Here is a 15,662-nt window from a genome sequence, read left to right as displayed (position 1 = left end):
CTCCTTTCCTCTCCTCTTCCACTCCCCTCCCCTCTCTCCTTCTTCTTCTCCACTCCTCTCCTCTCCTCTCCCCTCCTCCTCTTCTTCTCCTCTCCTCTCCCCTCCCCTCCCCTCCCCTCTCCTCTCCCCTCTCCTCTCCTCTTCTTCTCCTCCACTCCTCTCCTCTCCCCTCTCCTCTCCTCTCCTCTCCTCTCCTCTCCTCTCCCCTCTCCTCTCCTCTTCTTCTCCTCCACTCCTCTCCTCTCCCCTCTCCTCTCCTCTTCTTCTCCTCCACTCCTCTCCTCTCCCCTCTCCTCTCCTCTCCTCTCCCCTCCTCTCCTGTCCCCTCCCCTCCCCTCTCCTCTCCTCTCCTCTCCCCTCTCCTCCCCTCTCCTCTCCTCTCCTCTCCTCTCCTCCCCTCTCCTCTCCTCTCCTCTCCTCTTCTTCTCCTCTCCCCTCCCCTCTCCTCTCCTCCTCTCCTAGAGCATTTCTCATCAATGCTCTTGAGACTTTTTTTTTCCTTTTTTATCCCTCAGGTTAGAACGGCTCTATTTTCCAGGAGTGTTGCTGCTCTGATGAGACACCAAACCCCGGCTCACGGCCCTTCCTTCCTGACCTCCTGCCAGCGTGGCTCCTTCCTCCATCCACAACTGCACTTCTCTCTTCTTAAGTGTTGTCAGGCTTGCGTGCATTTTATTCGTGTCGTTTCCAAAGGTTTTGTGTAACAGCAGTGTTTTAACTCATGAGGCTGTGCGGTGGAGCACGAACCCAACGTCCATACTGACACAGGATTTACGGGGTAAAGTGAGGATTTTTGGGGGTGAGGGTTTGTGCGTGAATCTTCAAGCGCTCTGGAGCCTCGTCACTCATCGCTATGGCGAGCTGTGAGATCTGACAGGCAGCAGATACGGGTGGACGTGCATCATCTGGGCCGATTGTGTTCTATTTATATCTTCACAATAACAAATGAAACGCCGCATCACGGCGACCAGATCTTCCACGCCCTGCTTCCAGAGTTTCCCTCCTCGTGTCGCAACTCTGCCCGTGAATCAACACAATCTTTATTTTTTGCCTCTCGTTTGTCAGCGCCCAACCCTGTGACCCCCCAGCAAAGCTGCGGTGACCGTTTGTGTTGACCTAAGGTGACCTGGTGAGGGCCAGACAAGATCCGGGTTTGGACGCCACATGACTCTCACCAATAAGGGTACATTAACTCTCAATTAGTGCCTCGTTAACATTGATAATTCCTAGTTAACCAGAAATTAATGTTTTATTAACCACCAGTCATGCATACTTAACAGTTAGTTGGTGCTCAGTGGACCATGAGTGATTCGTTAACTGTTGCATGGTTGAAGTTGGTCATTTTTAGTTAACTGTAAGTCAGTGCTTTCTTAGAGCAGTCAGTAATTCATTGGTAGTTGGTTAATGCTTAGTTAATCATTAATACCGCCTAGTTAAATGTTAATTAATACATTAGTCATGCGAAGTTGATCATTAATGTATGCACAGGTGACCACTGGCCAATGCTCTGATATCCATAACTAACAATAAGTTAAAAGTTGAGGCTTAGTGAAGCGTTAACTGATGTTCCTACTCGGGTTGTCACGACACGGGAATTTCAAGATTCAATATGAGAAAAAAACTCAATACCACAGGGAAAAAATGATAAAATATCAGGCATCAAAGGTTTCTAATCATGTCCAGAAAATACAAACACAAAACATCTCTTCCACCCCGCCGGTTCACTCAGGGTTGAGGTGTGCGCCTGTCAGCATTCATCATAACTCAGTCTCTCAAGTCTCACACATTCGCCATGTGACACACGCATGACCACGTGTTTCTCACCCTGAAGTATCACGCTCGGTCCTGCTGAAGTACATGTCAGTACATAGCATGTAGCCTAGCGGACGCTAGGAAGAGTGGTCGTCGATGAATAGCCTACAACACAACAAGTTTATGATGGAACCCCCGATCCCCCAGCTCACGCCCACAGACACGCTAACCTGAGAGCGCTGATCAGAACCACGTTTCATACTTCAGTGTCGTTGGAGCGGAGCTTTGCTGCCCCTCAGCTCGGTCTCCAGAGTGGGGTGTGTCCCTCAGGGCTTTGTCCAGTTGTGGCCTTGTGGCAGTGCTTGTGGAACCCAGGTGCCGAACGTGTGAATAAATCTAAGTGTAGGACTGTGTGAATGGCGGACATGTGGGTTGGTTAGCCAGTCGCAATGGAGCGGCCTCAGTGCTCCACGCAGGAAGTGGGTGGATGCTGAGAGCAGCTGCAGGTTGGTGGTGAAATGTTGGTCGTCTGTTACCGGCAGGGCTCAACATTTAACGCGGTTAACGTGAGGTGGGTGAATTCCGTTGGCTTGTAGACGACGACCCTGTGAATCCTTGCTGCTTGCTGGCCCCTGGTTGCTCCTGGTCTGTGTTCATGTATGGAAGGTTCACAGTGCCCTTTGGTATGTGGGTGTTTCTATTTAAAGACACCTTCTGACATCTTGAATGGACTGAATGAAATATCGTTCATGTATGTGTATTTTTTTCATACCATTTGCTTGTGTTGTTGTTATTTGATGACATGGAGATGCAGAGTTAAATGAAGTCTTCTGTTAATACAGGCCAGGCCTGAATATGGAGACGCTCCAGTATGAGGGGCGCGTGATGGCGAGCTAACCCTGACCTACTCTGGGGTACAGGCCTCTGATCTCTGCAGCCAGCATCTCCCTACCAAGGCGGTAGGCCGCCCTGCAGCCCTGCCCCGTTCATCCTCCTCCCCCTTCGCTCACTGGAGCTTCGCAGTAGCAGGGAGCGATAACTTTACAAATACTGGTACTGCTTATCTTGTTTATATTTTGTTTTTTTACAAATCTCTACTGATTGTATTTCTTTATGACCACCTGTTAGGCACACTTCAGTCTCTGGCTCGTCCTCTGCTCTCCCTTCAGCGTAGGCTACGCTTGCAGACTGGCCTGTTGCCGTCTACGACTTCCCCCTCACTGTTTGCCTCGTGTGCAAAATACTTCCATACTGCGCTTTTGCTTTTGACATTTTCAACCAAAATTGGTGGTGAAGGTCCAGCAGCAGCACTCGCCATGTTTGTCCTCCACACACTGAGCTCCTCGTGAGGGGAGGAGCAGAGAGGTGGTCCGCGTCGGTATCGATAACTTCTGCGAATGAGGATCTTATCTAAACACTAATTTAGAGTATTGAATGATATTCGGTATCGATACTTTGACAACTCCAGTTCCTGCACTTGTGACGTTCACACGTTTATGGGGAACTGCAAAGATGCATTGAGAACCTGAGGAAATGAGAGGAGAGAGAAAAACCCAGGACGATCACGCGCTCTCTTGCCTGCAGAGGCGATCTCTGTCTGCCGGGCCTGATAGCAGCAGCTCTCAGCTCCTCTCAGTGGACCGAACCCACATTCTCACACACACACACACACACACACACACACACACACACACTGGTGGCTGTCGGTTCTCTCCGTCTGAGGAAATATTCATGAACTGATTCATGTGTTCTTGTGTGTTTGCGCTGCTGCGTGCAGGTGTGTAACCAATCCTGGGGTTTACTTTCAGCTTTGGATGAGGATTTGTTTTGGACCGCTTTGTTTCTCTACAGCCAGAACTGCTAGACAGAGCCAGTAGACGGTGACGCGTCAGTCATCGATGGTCACCGGTGGGCGGGTGAATACGTGTCCTGCTGATCGCTCTGAGTCTTGATCTGATGTCACCTTATCGTTTCCGTTCGTGTCCTCCTGTTTGTCTCAAACAGTGTCAGGGAACTGAAAAACACACAATTTGAAAAGTATGGTGTGTGTGTGTGTGTGTGTGTGTGTGCGCGTGTGTGTGTGTGTGTGTGTGTGTGTGTGTGTGTGTGTGTGTGTGGTTGGGGGGTCATGGAGAAACATGGACCTTTTGCAAGCTCACACAAAAGTTTTCTAAGTTCCCCTCAAAAGCTCATCACTTTTTCCAAATTAAGAACAAAACAAAATTTAAAAAAAAACTTTTTCGAGATCCTGCAAAAGTGCAGTACTCATTTTTGACCATTGATCTTTTTACACTCTGAGTACTGAATAAAAATTTAGCAAACATTTTTTGCAGACTCACAAATGTGCAGTTTTATCATTTGGGTTTCACTTTTTTTTTTTTCTCAGCCGTTGATTTTGCTCCGTGTCCCTGCGAGGCTCGGTGGGCGTGGCCCCAGTAACCATTTATCCTGGTTACTGGGATGACGCAGCACTTTGTTCTGCTGTTTTTCCAGTGAGTCCCAGGAAGCAGATGTTCCTTTGTGATGTCCTGAGATAAACTGCGTGATTCTGTTCACCACAGTCGGGATGCGGCCGGCACGTCAAACGTGACTTGGCGTGGTGCGCAGGAGCCTGTCACACCTCAACTGGAGCGCCGCACAAATTCAGGCCATGCGCCTTCACAACAAAACAGCGTTTTTGCAGAGAAACCCATTTAAAGGCTGATTGCAGCCCCCCACAGCTTCAGTCGGTGTCCAGTTTCACTTCCTCCACAGCTTTTACTTATGAACTGAGGGGTTTTCAGCATCGCCGCCATTGCGCTGCTGTGAGAATCCCTCACAAATGATTGAGGATCACTTAAAAACTCAATATTGAATTCAATATGCAATTATGAAAAGCGGCAAATTTTCAGTTTAAAAGCTTTAAGGAATGTTTGTGCTTTTATTTGAGCCCCGACCCCCCCATCCCCTCCAGCTGCTCTGGTTCAACCGTCCGCATGTGCGGCTCCTAGATTCTTTGTATTCAGAAAATTTAAAGCCTCATTTGATAGATTTTGACGTAATGAAGTCATTCATTTGCCAACCAAATATTTCTAGAATGTTTCAGATTAAAGAAACTGTTGCTCAGGAAAATAAGTGACAGTGGGACATTTATTGATTGATTGATGATTTGTCGGAGCAACCAGCAGGAAATTCTCCAGGATTTATCAAAGTGCTCTTTCTACACAAGCTGGCGTTTTCAGCAGAAGTCTGACACATCGGTCGTGTGGAGGCTGAGCGCGATTCAGAGTGTTGGAGTCGTAGCCTGTCTCCGCTGTGGTGTGTGTGTGTGTGTGGGGGGGGGGGGGGGTCCCTGCTGGGATAAACGGTCCTCGTCCTGAGGGCGGCGGTGATGGCTCAGGGGTGGCTGGTGTTGGATGGAGCCTGGGGTCTGGTCAGGCCATCAGCCAGGGAAGCGTGGGGCGGTCCTCTCCCTGTCACAGCTGCGGTCCAAACTCGAGCCTGCTGGAGCGCAGTAAACACTCACTCAGAGCTGGTTACAGTAAAGTACTCATTCTACCAATTTACTAAAAGTAAAGAATCTAAAGTGTACTCAAAAGAAAAAAGTCCTCTCTCTTCTCCGTCCCCTCTCTTCTCTGTCCTTTCTTCTTCGTCCTCTGTCCTCTCCATCCCCTCTCTTCTCTGTCCTCCCCGTCCCCTCTCTTCTCCGTCCTCTCTCTTCTCTGTCCTCTCTCTTCTCCGTCCTCTCTGTCCTCTCTCTTCTCTGTCCCCTCTCTTCTCCATCCTCTGTCCTCTCTCTTCTCTGTGCCCTCTCTTCTCCATCCTCTGTCCTCTCTTTTCTCCGTCCTCTCTCTTCTCTGTCCCCTCTCTTCTCCATCCTCTGTCCTCTCTCTTCTCTGTCCTCTCTCTTCTCCGTCCTCTCTCTTCTCTGTCCTCTCTCTTTGTCTTCTCTCTTCACCGTCCTCTCTCTTCTCTGTCCTCTGTTCTCTCTGACTTTGCTGTAAGTTCTTGAGTGATTCGGAGTTCTTCCCTAACTGATCTTGTACTTGTGATAACATTCGCATGTTTTACCCATTTTTATCTTTTAGTGTCTTTTATTATGCATGTAGAAGACAGAACATCCAATACAAATGTGCTGGTGCTACACCAAATGCTACATCAAAGCATCAATGCTACATCAAAGCATAACTGCAACATCAAAGCATTAATGTATATTGCCAACTTGAAGATGCACATTTATTTTGAAATCACCGCTGCTGGTTCTCCCATTTCCACCTGCCTACGCACACCTCATAAATAATTGTCCTATTTTATAGGAGCCTTTTCAAGCTGCTGTAAATGGATGAATATTCTCTCATGTTGATAAGAGGTGCCTGAATGGGATTTCATTGAAATTGTATCCTGCAAGCTTTGTGATTTGAGTGGTCGTTCCAACCCCGAATAAATACAACACGCACACTTTTAGATAATGAAGACAATAAAATTAGGATTAAATAAGATTCAATTCAGTCCCGTGTCTTATTGCATATTAATGTTGAATTGTACTTTATTCCTGCTCTCAAGGTCTAAATGTCACCGTCGGCCACTGACAAACCCACACCAGTCAAGTCATTAGCATTAGCGGAGGCGTTAGCGTCGTAGTTAGCCTCCACGTCCAGCCTCCACCCAGTGGACATGGTAGCTGTTCAAGCTAACAGTTGTGGCTTCTGTTGAGCAGACATGCCACACCTTCTTGTGTGTGATCAAATCATGGCTGCCCACCAGTCATTTCATGATGGATAGGTGATTATTGATTATTGATGCGGGAGCCATCAGTTCCTACCGATGGCTGCGGCGTGCCGGCTGCTCTTGGAGTTTGGCTGTCCTGGTTTTGGTTTTTGTTTGATCACACTTGCATAAAGGTTTTCCTCCTGCTGCACTTGGGCGGTATCACACCTCTGGTGTTGGTGGGAATGAGCTATCAGGCGTGCCATCTGTACCGCCATGGGAGTTTTGATGGGAACTGCTGGTGGTATTTTGTGTGGCCGGGTCGTGACCTTCTCCTGGAACACATCCTCAGATTCTTCCTGCTGGGTGACAGGGTGGAGACAAACACTGCAGAGTTCCTCCAGTGTCACCACGGGCAGAGGACTCTCCAGGGACCTGAGGAAGGCTGAGGAGTCGGAATGATGGCGACGGAAGGGTTTGGGTCCGGGAACAGGTTTGGTTTTGGGAGTGAGGTCAAGTTGAGAGGCAGAATCAGCGTCTGGGGTGGGACTCGACTCGACGACAGGAATGCTGACCGGTAGGGACAGCCTGTTGGAGCGGGAGCGGAGGGAGGAGCAGGACTTGGGACGCAACTTCCATCCCAGAGGGTCGGGGCCGGTGATGACAGACGTTGGAACAGGAGGAGGAGAGGAGCAGGAGGAAGAGGAGGAGGAGGAGGAAGAGGACAGGCGAGTTGCAGAGATCCCAGTGGGGGGGCAGGAGTAACGTTTGCACGAAGAATGAGACTGGGATCGGAGGAGGGACACTCTTTGCTGAGGAGAAGGGGGCTCCGTCAGGCTCTTCTTCACACTACTGACGGGGGAGGGGCCACACCTGAAAAGATCCGCGGACCAGCGGCGTTGATGAGAACGGGGACCTGGTCTACCTGGGACGAGAAGGCACTGGGAGGTGTGGTGACTCATTACTGGGGTCACAGCAGAGCCACAGCTGGACTTGGCTGGACGAGCAGAACCCTTCTTCATCAAGTCCGTCCACAGATCACCGACAAGAAAGGAACAAGGCTGTCAGGGGAAAGGAAACGTGGTTAGAGAGAGAGGGCGTGGGGGGGATGTAGAAAAGAGGAACTGGAGGCGCCCACGCCTCAACAGCCCTGGTAAAGTTTCACAACCAGTTTCCCTTCTGGGTTCAGCCCACCTCGGTTCACATGAATGTCTAGAAAGAGAAGCAGCTGATAAACACTTAGAAAATCGTCGAGGATCCACGTCACAAACAGCCTGAAAGTCTGCCGCTGCGCCTGCAGACAGGAACGCTGCCCGTCAACCAGGTGTCGTCCCACTGTGGTTCTCAGGGCGGTTCCACCATCAGTCGGTGCACCAGGCTGATCGTGACAGTTCCACTCAGTTGCAGTGACTGTTACACTTTCAGAGCCAAAATGTAGAGCAGCACAAACCTGAAGGCTTCATTCAAAAGATGGAACGTTTCTTTACACACGAGACGGAACGCCGTTAGCAATGGAATGAAAAATGACAAATATGTAATCAAATAATCACCCAACGACCCCCGAATCCCTCCAGGAGAGGATGTGGGCGCGCGATCGTGACACCAAACACCTGCAGGTCAACGCGTCTGCAGTTTGCTGACATGTTCTCAGTATGTGAATATAGAACACGTTACCTGCTGCACCGTGTTGCTCTCAGCTCTCCGTGTGGACTGATCATTGCATGTCCTCTCTGTCTTAATGTGTTTGTGTGCCCCACCCAGAACCCCCCCCCCCCCCCACCGCCACTTCCTATCCTCAAAAGATTTCACACAAGCGTGTGAAATCTTTTGAGTGCACAGTCACACCAGTCAGGCTTGATTAACATTGTTTTTTTCAAGAATATAAAAATTGTTTCTAGCCATGAACCTACAATTGTTGAGCTTAGTGAGGAACGGAGGCTTGGCTGGATCTGAATGGGGGTCTTCTTTTATAGATACAGCCAAATAGGACAGATTTGCTGATTTTTTTTTTTAAACCACATAATAGCTCAAGATTTAATGTTGCAGGCATGTACAGGACTCAAAGATCCAGCAGTCCTGCACTGTGGGGCATCTGAGTGCAGCTGCCGAGTCAGTTTGAAATAAGACGGGGGCATTTATTCCCTGACCTTTGGACCCCTGTGGTTCATGTTCCCCTCAGGGCGAACTGAGTGCTGATGCCTTTACTTTTTGGTGTCACAATCAGATTGATTGCTGTTAGTGAAATTATTTTCCTGCTCATGAGATATTGTAGTAGTCCAACAGGAAGTGGTCTCCTGTGCTGCGTCTCAGAGCAGGTCGTAGGCTGTCCGAAACCACAACTGGCGCGAGTAGCGACCTACTTCGCAACCTAAATTCCAGCCTAAACACGGCCATTGTAGGTCGGTTCAGGTGCATCCTATGGAGCAACCTATGGCCCACAATGCACCGCGGACTTCTTCTTCGTCCCCTAAAAATTTGTGGACCCGCAAGCCAAGTTTACGCCACCAACAGTCTCCCATTCTGATGCAACACCAACATTTATAGTCGTTGTTGTTGATGACTAAAGGTGCGTTGATGTGCTTAATAATAGAGGATGAATGAAGGGTGCATTCAGAGTAGAGTGCAGTACGACAGCCAGGCCAGCAGGTGGGGCTTTCGTTGGTGCTGTCTACCTATTTGTGGTATCTGTGCTCTGCCAGCAGAGGTCGTGCTTCACCACCAGTCTTCTAGGGTGTCCGAATGGTGCCGCCGTGTTTAGGTTGTAGGAGTAGGACGTAGCGGTAGGTCGTAGCAGTAGGACGTAGGTTGGCACTTGGCAATTCAGATGCAGCACTGGTGCCTCCACCAACAGGAAGTGGTCATCTCCTGGTTCCTCCCCCAGCAGCCAATAGGATCGCTCCATGTGATTGTGGTGATTGAACCAGTAAATCAGCTCTGGTTAACAAAATCTGATGATCTTCCAGGTTTAGTTCATCAGGATCATCTTCACTAAAGAACCCTCTGATGATGCTGGAAGCCTGGATGCAGCGGTTAGCAGTGCTAAGCTAAAGGTAGCCTTTGACTGCTGTGACTTCCTCTGTGGTTTTTGTGATCGCGTTGAATGTCTTTATCAACCTTTTAGTCTTGTACCTTTACGGGTGCTTTACAGCCAAACCTCCAGTGAGTGGGAAGCACAGACTTCGTTCCAGTCATTCGACCTACAAACCTCACTGACTCTGAGGCTTTGGACAACGTCCAGCAATACTTAAAATGACGTATTTTTCAAAGCGCACACACTTTTGGGTCATCAGACCTTTTGCTGATATTTTTTTCTTCATGTTAAAAAAGTGTTAACTTACTGGGAGCAGGGCTCTCATTTTCATCTAAACTGGTTCCACTGTTATGTCCTTTTCCAGTGGCTTGTGTGTTCGGAGCAGTCGTGGTGACTTCGCTAATTAGCAACTAACATTAGACGGTGACTTTTGGTGGCTTGCTATCTATAATTGGATTGACTGCACTTTATTATCTGGCTTTGAAGTTGCATCCTCTCTGAAAGCTATAAATAAATAAGAGCACAGTGACCTCGCTGCAGACCCACAGCCGGACGTTCAGTCTCCTCTCAGTACAAAACACCAAGGATGAACAGCAAGCCCAGGAGTCACCGGGAAAGCCAAAACAAAGCTATGAATCCAGCGGACCCTCCTGGTGATCCCACAGACCGTGAACTCTGTTCCCATTGACTCCTTTGTAGTTTGATCTCTTTCAGCTTAGACGCTGCGTTCTGTTTCCCACTAGCTTTAATCCACCCACAGGCCGCCGAGATCCTTCAAGGCTCTGGGAGTAATTGGCAGGTTGCTGCTAGGTGAGCGCTCGCAACATTAATCTCTGTGTAATGAAGTGATGTAAACCCCCAGAGAGGCAGGGAGGGAGGGAGAAATACTGTAAACCTGCAGATGAGCAGCTGGATTACCACTAATCTGGCTGCTGGGGGGGGGGGGGGGGGGGGGTCAAGCAAAGAAAACAAATGTGTGAGAGACTTGACCTTTTCTCTCTTTTATTTGATGGCAATGAAACGCTGCTGCCAGTCAGACGATCAATGCTTCCCATAGCAGCACTTGAAGTGCTCATCTCCATTCATGTCTCTTGCTCGTACTTCTTTGTAGAAAATACTTCTTATTAATCTCTCACCCACGATGTTACGGCACATGAGAACAAAACTGAAAATCCTAGAATTTGATTCTGTTTTCTTCAAAATAAAACGTGAGAGGTCGGTGCTTCTGACCTTCCTGGACTCTCTGATGTCTCTGATCTCTGTAATTTAACCTGTCACACGCTGATGTTTGTGCATTTCATTAACAAAACGCTCCGTTTTAACTGGTTGTATGTGATGGCGGCGTGGGTCATGATATTTTACGACGGTGCCATGAATCTGGATCAGGACTTGGATGGGAACCATCACTCAGATGTGGACCAAGTGTGATTAACCTGGGTATCAGCACCTGATTCTGAAATCCTGATGTGATGTCTTTGCTGGGTAGAGCTGGGTATCACCACTGACCTCCCGATACGATACGATTCCGCTACACGAGGTCCCAAGTCGATACGATTTCCGATACGATTCGATCCAATATACGATACGATATTTTAGTTACAATACCAATTTTGCTTTGGTAATGGAAGAGATTCTCAAAGGACCGATGCTGTAAATTCAATAGTAAAGTAACCCTCTAACCTGCTGCATCATTAAATATTAATATTTACCTTGAGAACTGACCATTAAACAATAGTTATACAACATCATGCACTTTTTATTTAAATATTTGACCATCATTCAAAACAGAAGGGCAACTTAGACTTCCACAAACCGTCAGCAGCTCAGCAAGATGACTCGCGGTGTGGCGAGCTTCAATCACCCGCGTTTGTCAATGTGGGACATGAGGGACCAGTGACTGTCAGGGTACTGAGAGGTGATGGTCAAGTAGGAATCGTAGCTCTGCTTGTCCAGCTGTCACAAGCGATGGCAACTCCCTCTGCCGATTTCAGTGCAGTTGTGACATTGTTTTTAACTTCTCTGTACATCTTTGAGATTGTGACTTGACTCACTTGTTTCCGTGTCGGTAGCACATAGCGTGGTTCCAGTGTCTGGACGAGGGGTCTGAAGCCTACATTTTCTACCACACAGGATGGTCTGAGGTCCTTGCAGATAAAAATTGCCAGAGCCAAAGTGATGTTCTCTGCACGTGGAGGCGTGGATGGAAACTTGGTCCCAAATGCTGTCTCCAGTGAGGGCTGTTGCAGTGACTTGTAGTGTCCTGGTTGTTGAGTGTCCTCTGGTGACGCCTCGTCACATGGCTCCAGAGATTAGTTGTATTTCTGTTGTACTTTACCTCTACTTTGCACATTTTGCACACAGCATTATTTTTGTCAAGTTGGGCGCAGTTTTCTCGCTTCTTAAAGCCAAAGTGCTGCCAGACATCGGCACTTAAGTTTGTCGGAGATTAAAGTTGAGCTTCCGCCATCTTGTTGTTCTCTGATCGGCGGCACATGGCCTGGATCTGGCGAGATCTGATCATCTGACTGCAGTAACGTTGCACTACGCACTAAACCACGCCAGACTAAAGGGGCAAACAAAACAAAAAAATAAACGGCTAAAATCGAATGCATTTTAAAAGATTGATACTGGGATTTATGTCTTGATAATCTTTCCTACAAATGCATATCGATAAAATATCGGAATAGACATTTTTAACCCACCTCCATTGCTGGGGGTAAAAAAGGTCTTTGACAGTTTGGACTTTGATTGTGGACTTTTTTTTTCCCCCAGACTCTGGATTAATTAGTTCCTGTTTTATTTTGAAATATTCTCCCTTGTATTTCCTGCCCTGTTGGTGCGGTCAGCCCGTCTGTTGCTGTCAGGTCCATCTGTGTCCTTCAGGTGTTGTCAGAGAACCACTGGTCCAAGACCACCTATCCTAAGGGTCTCGGCCTGTTTCCAGGTGACCCCGGGGTTGCAGTGGGTGCAGCCTGACCCCCCACATTTGTGGATCTGCTCTTGACCACAGTGGTGAAAGTGATAGAACATGTGGTCTAGTTCTCCGGAACCCTGGCTGCCTCCGTTTGGACTCACCTGCCTTTTTACCAGCATCGCAGTCTCACTACAAACTGCAACAGTCTTATTTTTACAGAATATTTGAACCAGTAATAATAACCCCATCAGGCATCTTAAGGTTGAGTTGTCTCATCGGTTTTTGGGGGCAAATGAGTTGCACGCAACGCACGAGTGGCGTGAATCAGGTGCGAGCGCTGGATTGTTGGGGTATCGCGATTGTGTACTTGAAGACCCGTAGACGACGTTCACAGATGGACCGATCTTCTGTGGATGTGTTGGCGAGGGACGTTTCCTCGTGTTTAGCACTCCAAACCGCTCTTTTTCTTCGGATGTGCTTTGACTCAACCTTGACTCTCCCCCCGAGGCTGACTTCACTGTTGCATAAGCGCTCTGTTTCATTACACCTTACACCATCCTCTTCCTCTCACTCCCATCCTGGCTTAACGGCAGAAGCTCAAAGAATTAGAACAACTGTGAACGTGAATCCCTCCCTCCCTCCGCCGCGGTTCATTATTTAGTATCCTCACCATCAGGGTTCATTTTACTGGTGAAAAATCACAACATTTCAGAATGTTCAATAGTAATTAATGTGTACTGGTTGGAATTAATATGAGATTTTGAATTAAACACACTCACACACACACGTTGAATATCCCCTCGGAGAATGTTAAGGGAGAGTAATTACCATAACTGAAATTATTTCCATAATCACCCGGGGTAATTAGGAACATGAAAGTAGGGCAGCTACTTGGCTCTAATGTAAATGATTGTAGCCTGCGTTCATAATCCTGTTTTACATCAACGCGAGCATCAGAGGCAGAGGAACAGTGAGCTGGAGTGGACCTGTAGTCAATTGGAGCTTTACAGTAAACCAGACTTGATTCCTGTTCAAGGGTTCCTGAGGGTTTCTCTTATCTCTCGTTTCCTGTGGAAAGAAGCTGCTTGCATTAATTGTTCTTATTAATCTGGAGAGCTGGGGTGAGCACCTGAGGTCGCTGGTGTCACCTTCATGAGGAGAAAAGTGCTCCCTCTCAAAAGCCTTCCAGGACTAATCCACTGTAGTGGAATCAGGCTTTTTGACCATCGTCCCCAGGGACAGACGAGGAGACCCTTCGCTAGTTAGCTTAGCACAGTGAATGGCAGTGGATGGTTAGGGTTAGCATGCCTCATCCCCGATGTCAGAGTCAGTGTGTTGTTTAGTCCAGCATCCTCTGTCACAGAGTCGGCCGTGATGAGGAGCAGCTGTCGCTCCTCTCGCCGTTAACAAGCGTTTTGAGGTGCTTCGTCAAATCACTGCATCCAGTCAGGAAAGTAGTTCCGGCTGTGTTTCTGATTCTGAAATTACGACATCTAGTAATTTAGAAATAGTTCTTAAAGAACAAATGTTATCGTAACACTCTTGAATTCAATATTGCCACTGAGAAAAGTCTATTTGATGGAGGTATGCTAACACTTCCCACCCACTGCCATTCATTGTGCTAAGCTAAGTACCACCCAGCTGGTCTCAGCACCCTAATTCACTCATGCAGGAGAGAAGGTTTCTGTCCTCCTGTCGGCCTCTGCAAAGGAGCATAAAGGAACGTATCCCCCAAGAAACGAGCGTTCCTTCAATATCGGAGTCCTGCTCTCTTTTGTACTCCAGCGACTGGCAGTACTTTGGGGGAAATCATGTTCTTACCCTTATTGGTGACTCTGTGCGCCGGGAAAAGGGCTCTAAGTACACGATGGCATAAATGATCAACAGACTGGTCTCACGGTGCAAGAGTTTAAAAGTCATCTGCATAATAACTGGCCATCATATCCAGAAATGTCAAACCCACTGCTGCTCCCACACAGTCGCTGTGATTGCATTCGCTTCTGTCACCACCTGGAGAAGTGCCAAGGACACCGTGGGTGGTCGTGGTTCCGGAGGAAGAGCGGGTCTTGACTAATGTCAGCCTCCAGTCACACCGAGCACACGGCCAGCTTACATACGAACACAAATAACCAGATAAGTGCCATAAAAGCGGAAGACATTTTCCCCTCCTGCTTCACTTCTTTGTGACTCAGAATGAAGAACGAGTGAGATACAAATTTAGCTCGACGCATGCGACAATCATCGACTGAACCGGTACTGTCCAGAGGAGCGTCATCATCCGGTGTGGTCCGTGTCTTCTTTATCCTGCCACACGCTCAGGAATCCACAAACACGTACAAAGCACATTAACACACGATGACACTGAGTGCAGAACACGGACGAGACTGAGAGTCGGGTCACCTGGACGCGCTGAACAGGAGTTACACTTGTGACCTGTTTTCATCTCAATCCAAGTCTTTGTGGATTTCTGATTTTACAGCTGGACTGAAGTGAAGGGAGGTTTTGGGACAGTTTAGCTGCTGTTAGCAGCCAGTGCCCGTTAGCGTCAAGCTAATACTTGTGGCTGGCTCTTTCAGCTTGCTGCAGTTTGGTAGAACTCACGATCTTGAGTTGCAGAGTGAACAAGTGGCAGTGGTGCTTACGAGCTGACAGTAAAGGATAGCTGGACCGACACTAATCGGCTCTGGGGGGACGCGAGCAGCGTCATGTTCATGTTCGGTGTCTTTTTTTGTGTTGGTTACACAACTCTGCCCACTGGACAGTTGCTGCATCGTGGTGAAACTCTCAAAGTTGGGCGGAAACTTCTGTTTGTGTGTGCATCCATGGAAGAGACAGAGGTCTGCAGAGGGCTATGTGTGTGTGTGTGTGTGTGTGTGTGTGTGTGTGTGTGTGTGTGTGTGTGTGAGTGTGTGTGGCACAGCGCGAGCTAACAGATATTCCAGGGGTCTGTAATTGGAAGGACAGAGAAGCAGGAGGGGAGAAGACAAAGGACTTGGGGAGGACGGGAGGACAAGATGAAGTGCAGCCAGTGGAGACTAATTGACTGTATTGTCTTTCTCCCTCTCCCCTCTTCTGTGCATCCATTTATCCCCCCCGTATCTCCAAACCCTCCCACCTCCTCATGCCTCTCACATCTCCCTTCCCTTTTGGGTTCCTCCGCCCATCTCATTTGTCTCCAGGCGTGGTTGACAGAGATCCATGAGTACGCCCAGCAGGACGTGGTCGTCATGCTGCTGGGCAACAAGGTGAGACCCTGGCGCTGGGAGACAGATGGACAGA

The 15,662-nt window shown here is 48.4% G+C and overlaps 2 protein-coding genes across 3 annotated transcripts in view; one reads left to right on the top strand and one right to left on the bottom strand.

Annotated features, from left to right (window-relative positions):
- rab26 (RAB26, member RAS oncogene family) overlaps window positions 1-15,662 on the top strand; it is a 78,205-nt gene that overhangs the window by 57,787 nt on the left and 4,756 nt on the right. For both annotated transcript variants that reach the window (XM_086195443.1, XM_086195442.1), the window contains one exon: window positions 15,563-15,628. In XM_086195443.1, coding sequence (XP_086051569.1) covers window positions 15,563-15,628 — 66 coding nt within the window. The remainder of the gene's footprint in view (window positions 1-15,562; window positions 15,629-15,662) is intronic.
- On the bottom strand, window positions 4,855-8,163 carry LOC147239264 (uncharacterized). Its single transcript, XM_086195327.1, has 3 exons — window positions 8,113-8,163; window positions 6,554-7,499; window positions 4,855-5,232 (listed from the first exon to the last, which is right to left on the bottom strand). Exons 2-3 carry the CDS (start codon window positions 7,458-7,460, stop codon window positions 5,174-5,176), a joined length of 966 nt encoding a protein of 321 aa, XP_086051453.1. The 5' UTR covers window positions 7,461-7,499; window positions 8,113-8,163; the 3' UTR covers window positions 4,855-5,173.

Source organism: Aulostomus chinensis, chromosome 23 (genome assembly GCF_037954235.1).
Source record: "Aulostomus chinensis isolate RoL2024-O1b breed Wild chromosome 23, RoL_Achi_v1.0, whole genome shotgun sequence".
Classification (NCBI taxonomy): domain Eukaryota; kingdom Metazoa; phylum Chordata; class Actinopteri; order Syngnathiformes; family Aulostomidae; genus Aulostomus; species Aulostomus chinensis.
The sequence above is the reverse complement of the archived record's forward strand: the minus strand, read 5'-3'. Positions and strand labels throughout refer to the sequence as shown.

Excerpts from the sequence above, each read along its gene's own strand:
- LOC147239264 (XM_086195327.1), bottom strand. The coding sequence starts at position 7,460 with ATGAAGAAGGGTTCTGCTCGTCCAGCCAAGTCCAGCTGTGGCTCTGCT. Across the intron at positions 5,233-6,553 it reads CCGGCACGCCGCAGCCATCG|GCTCGAGTTTGGACCGCAGC; the intron begins GTAGGAACTGAT and ends GCGCTCCAGCAG.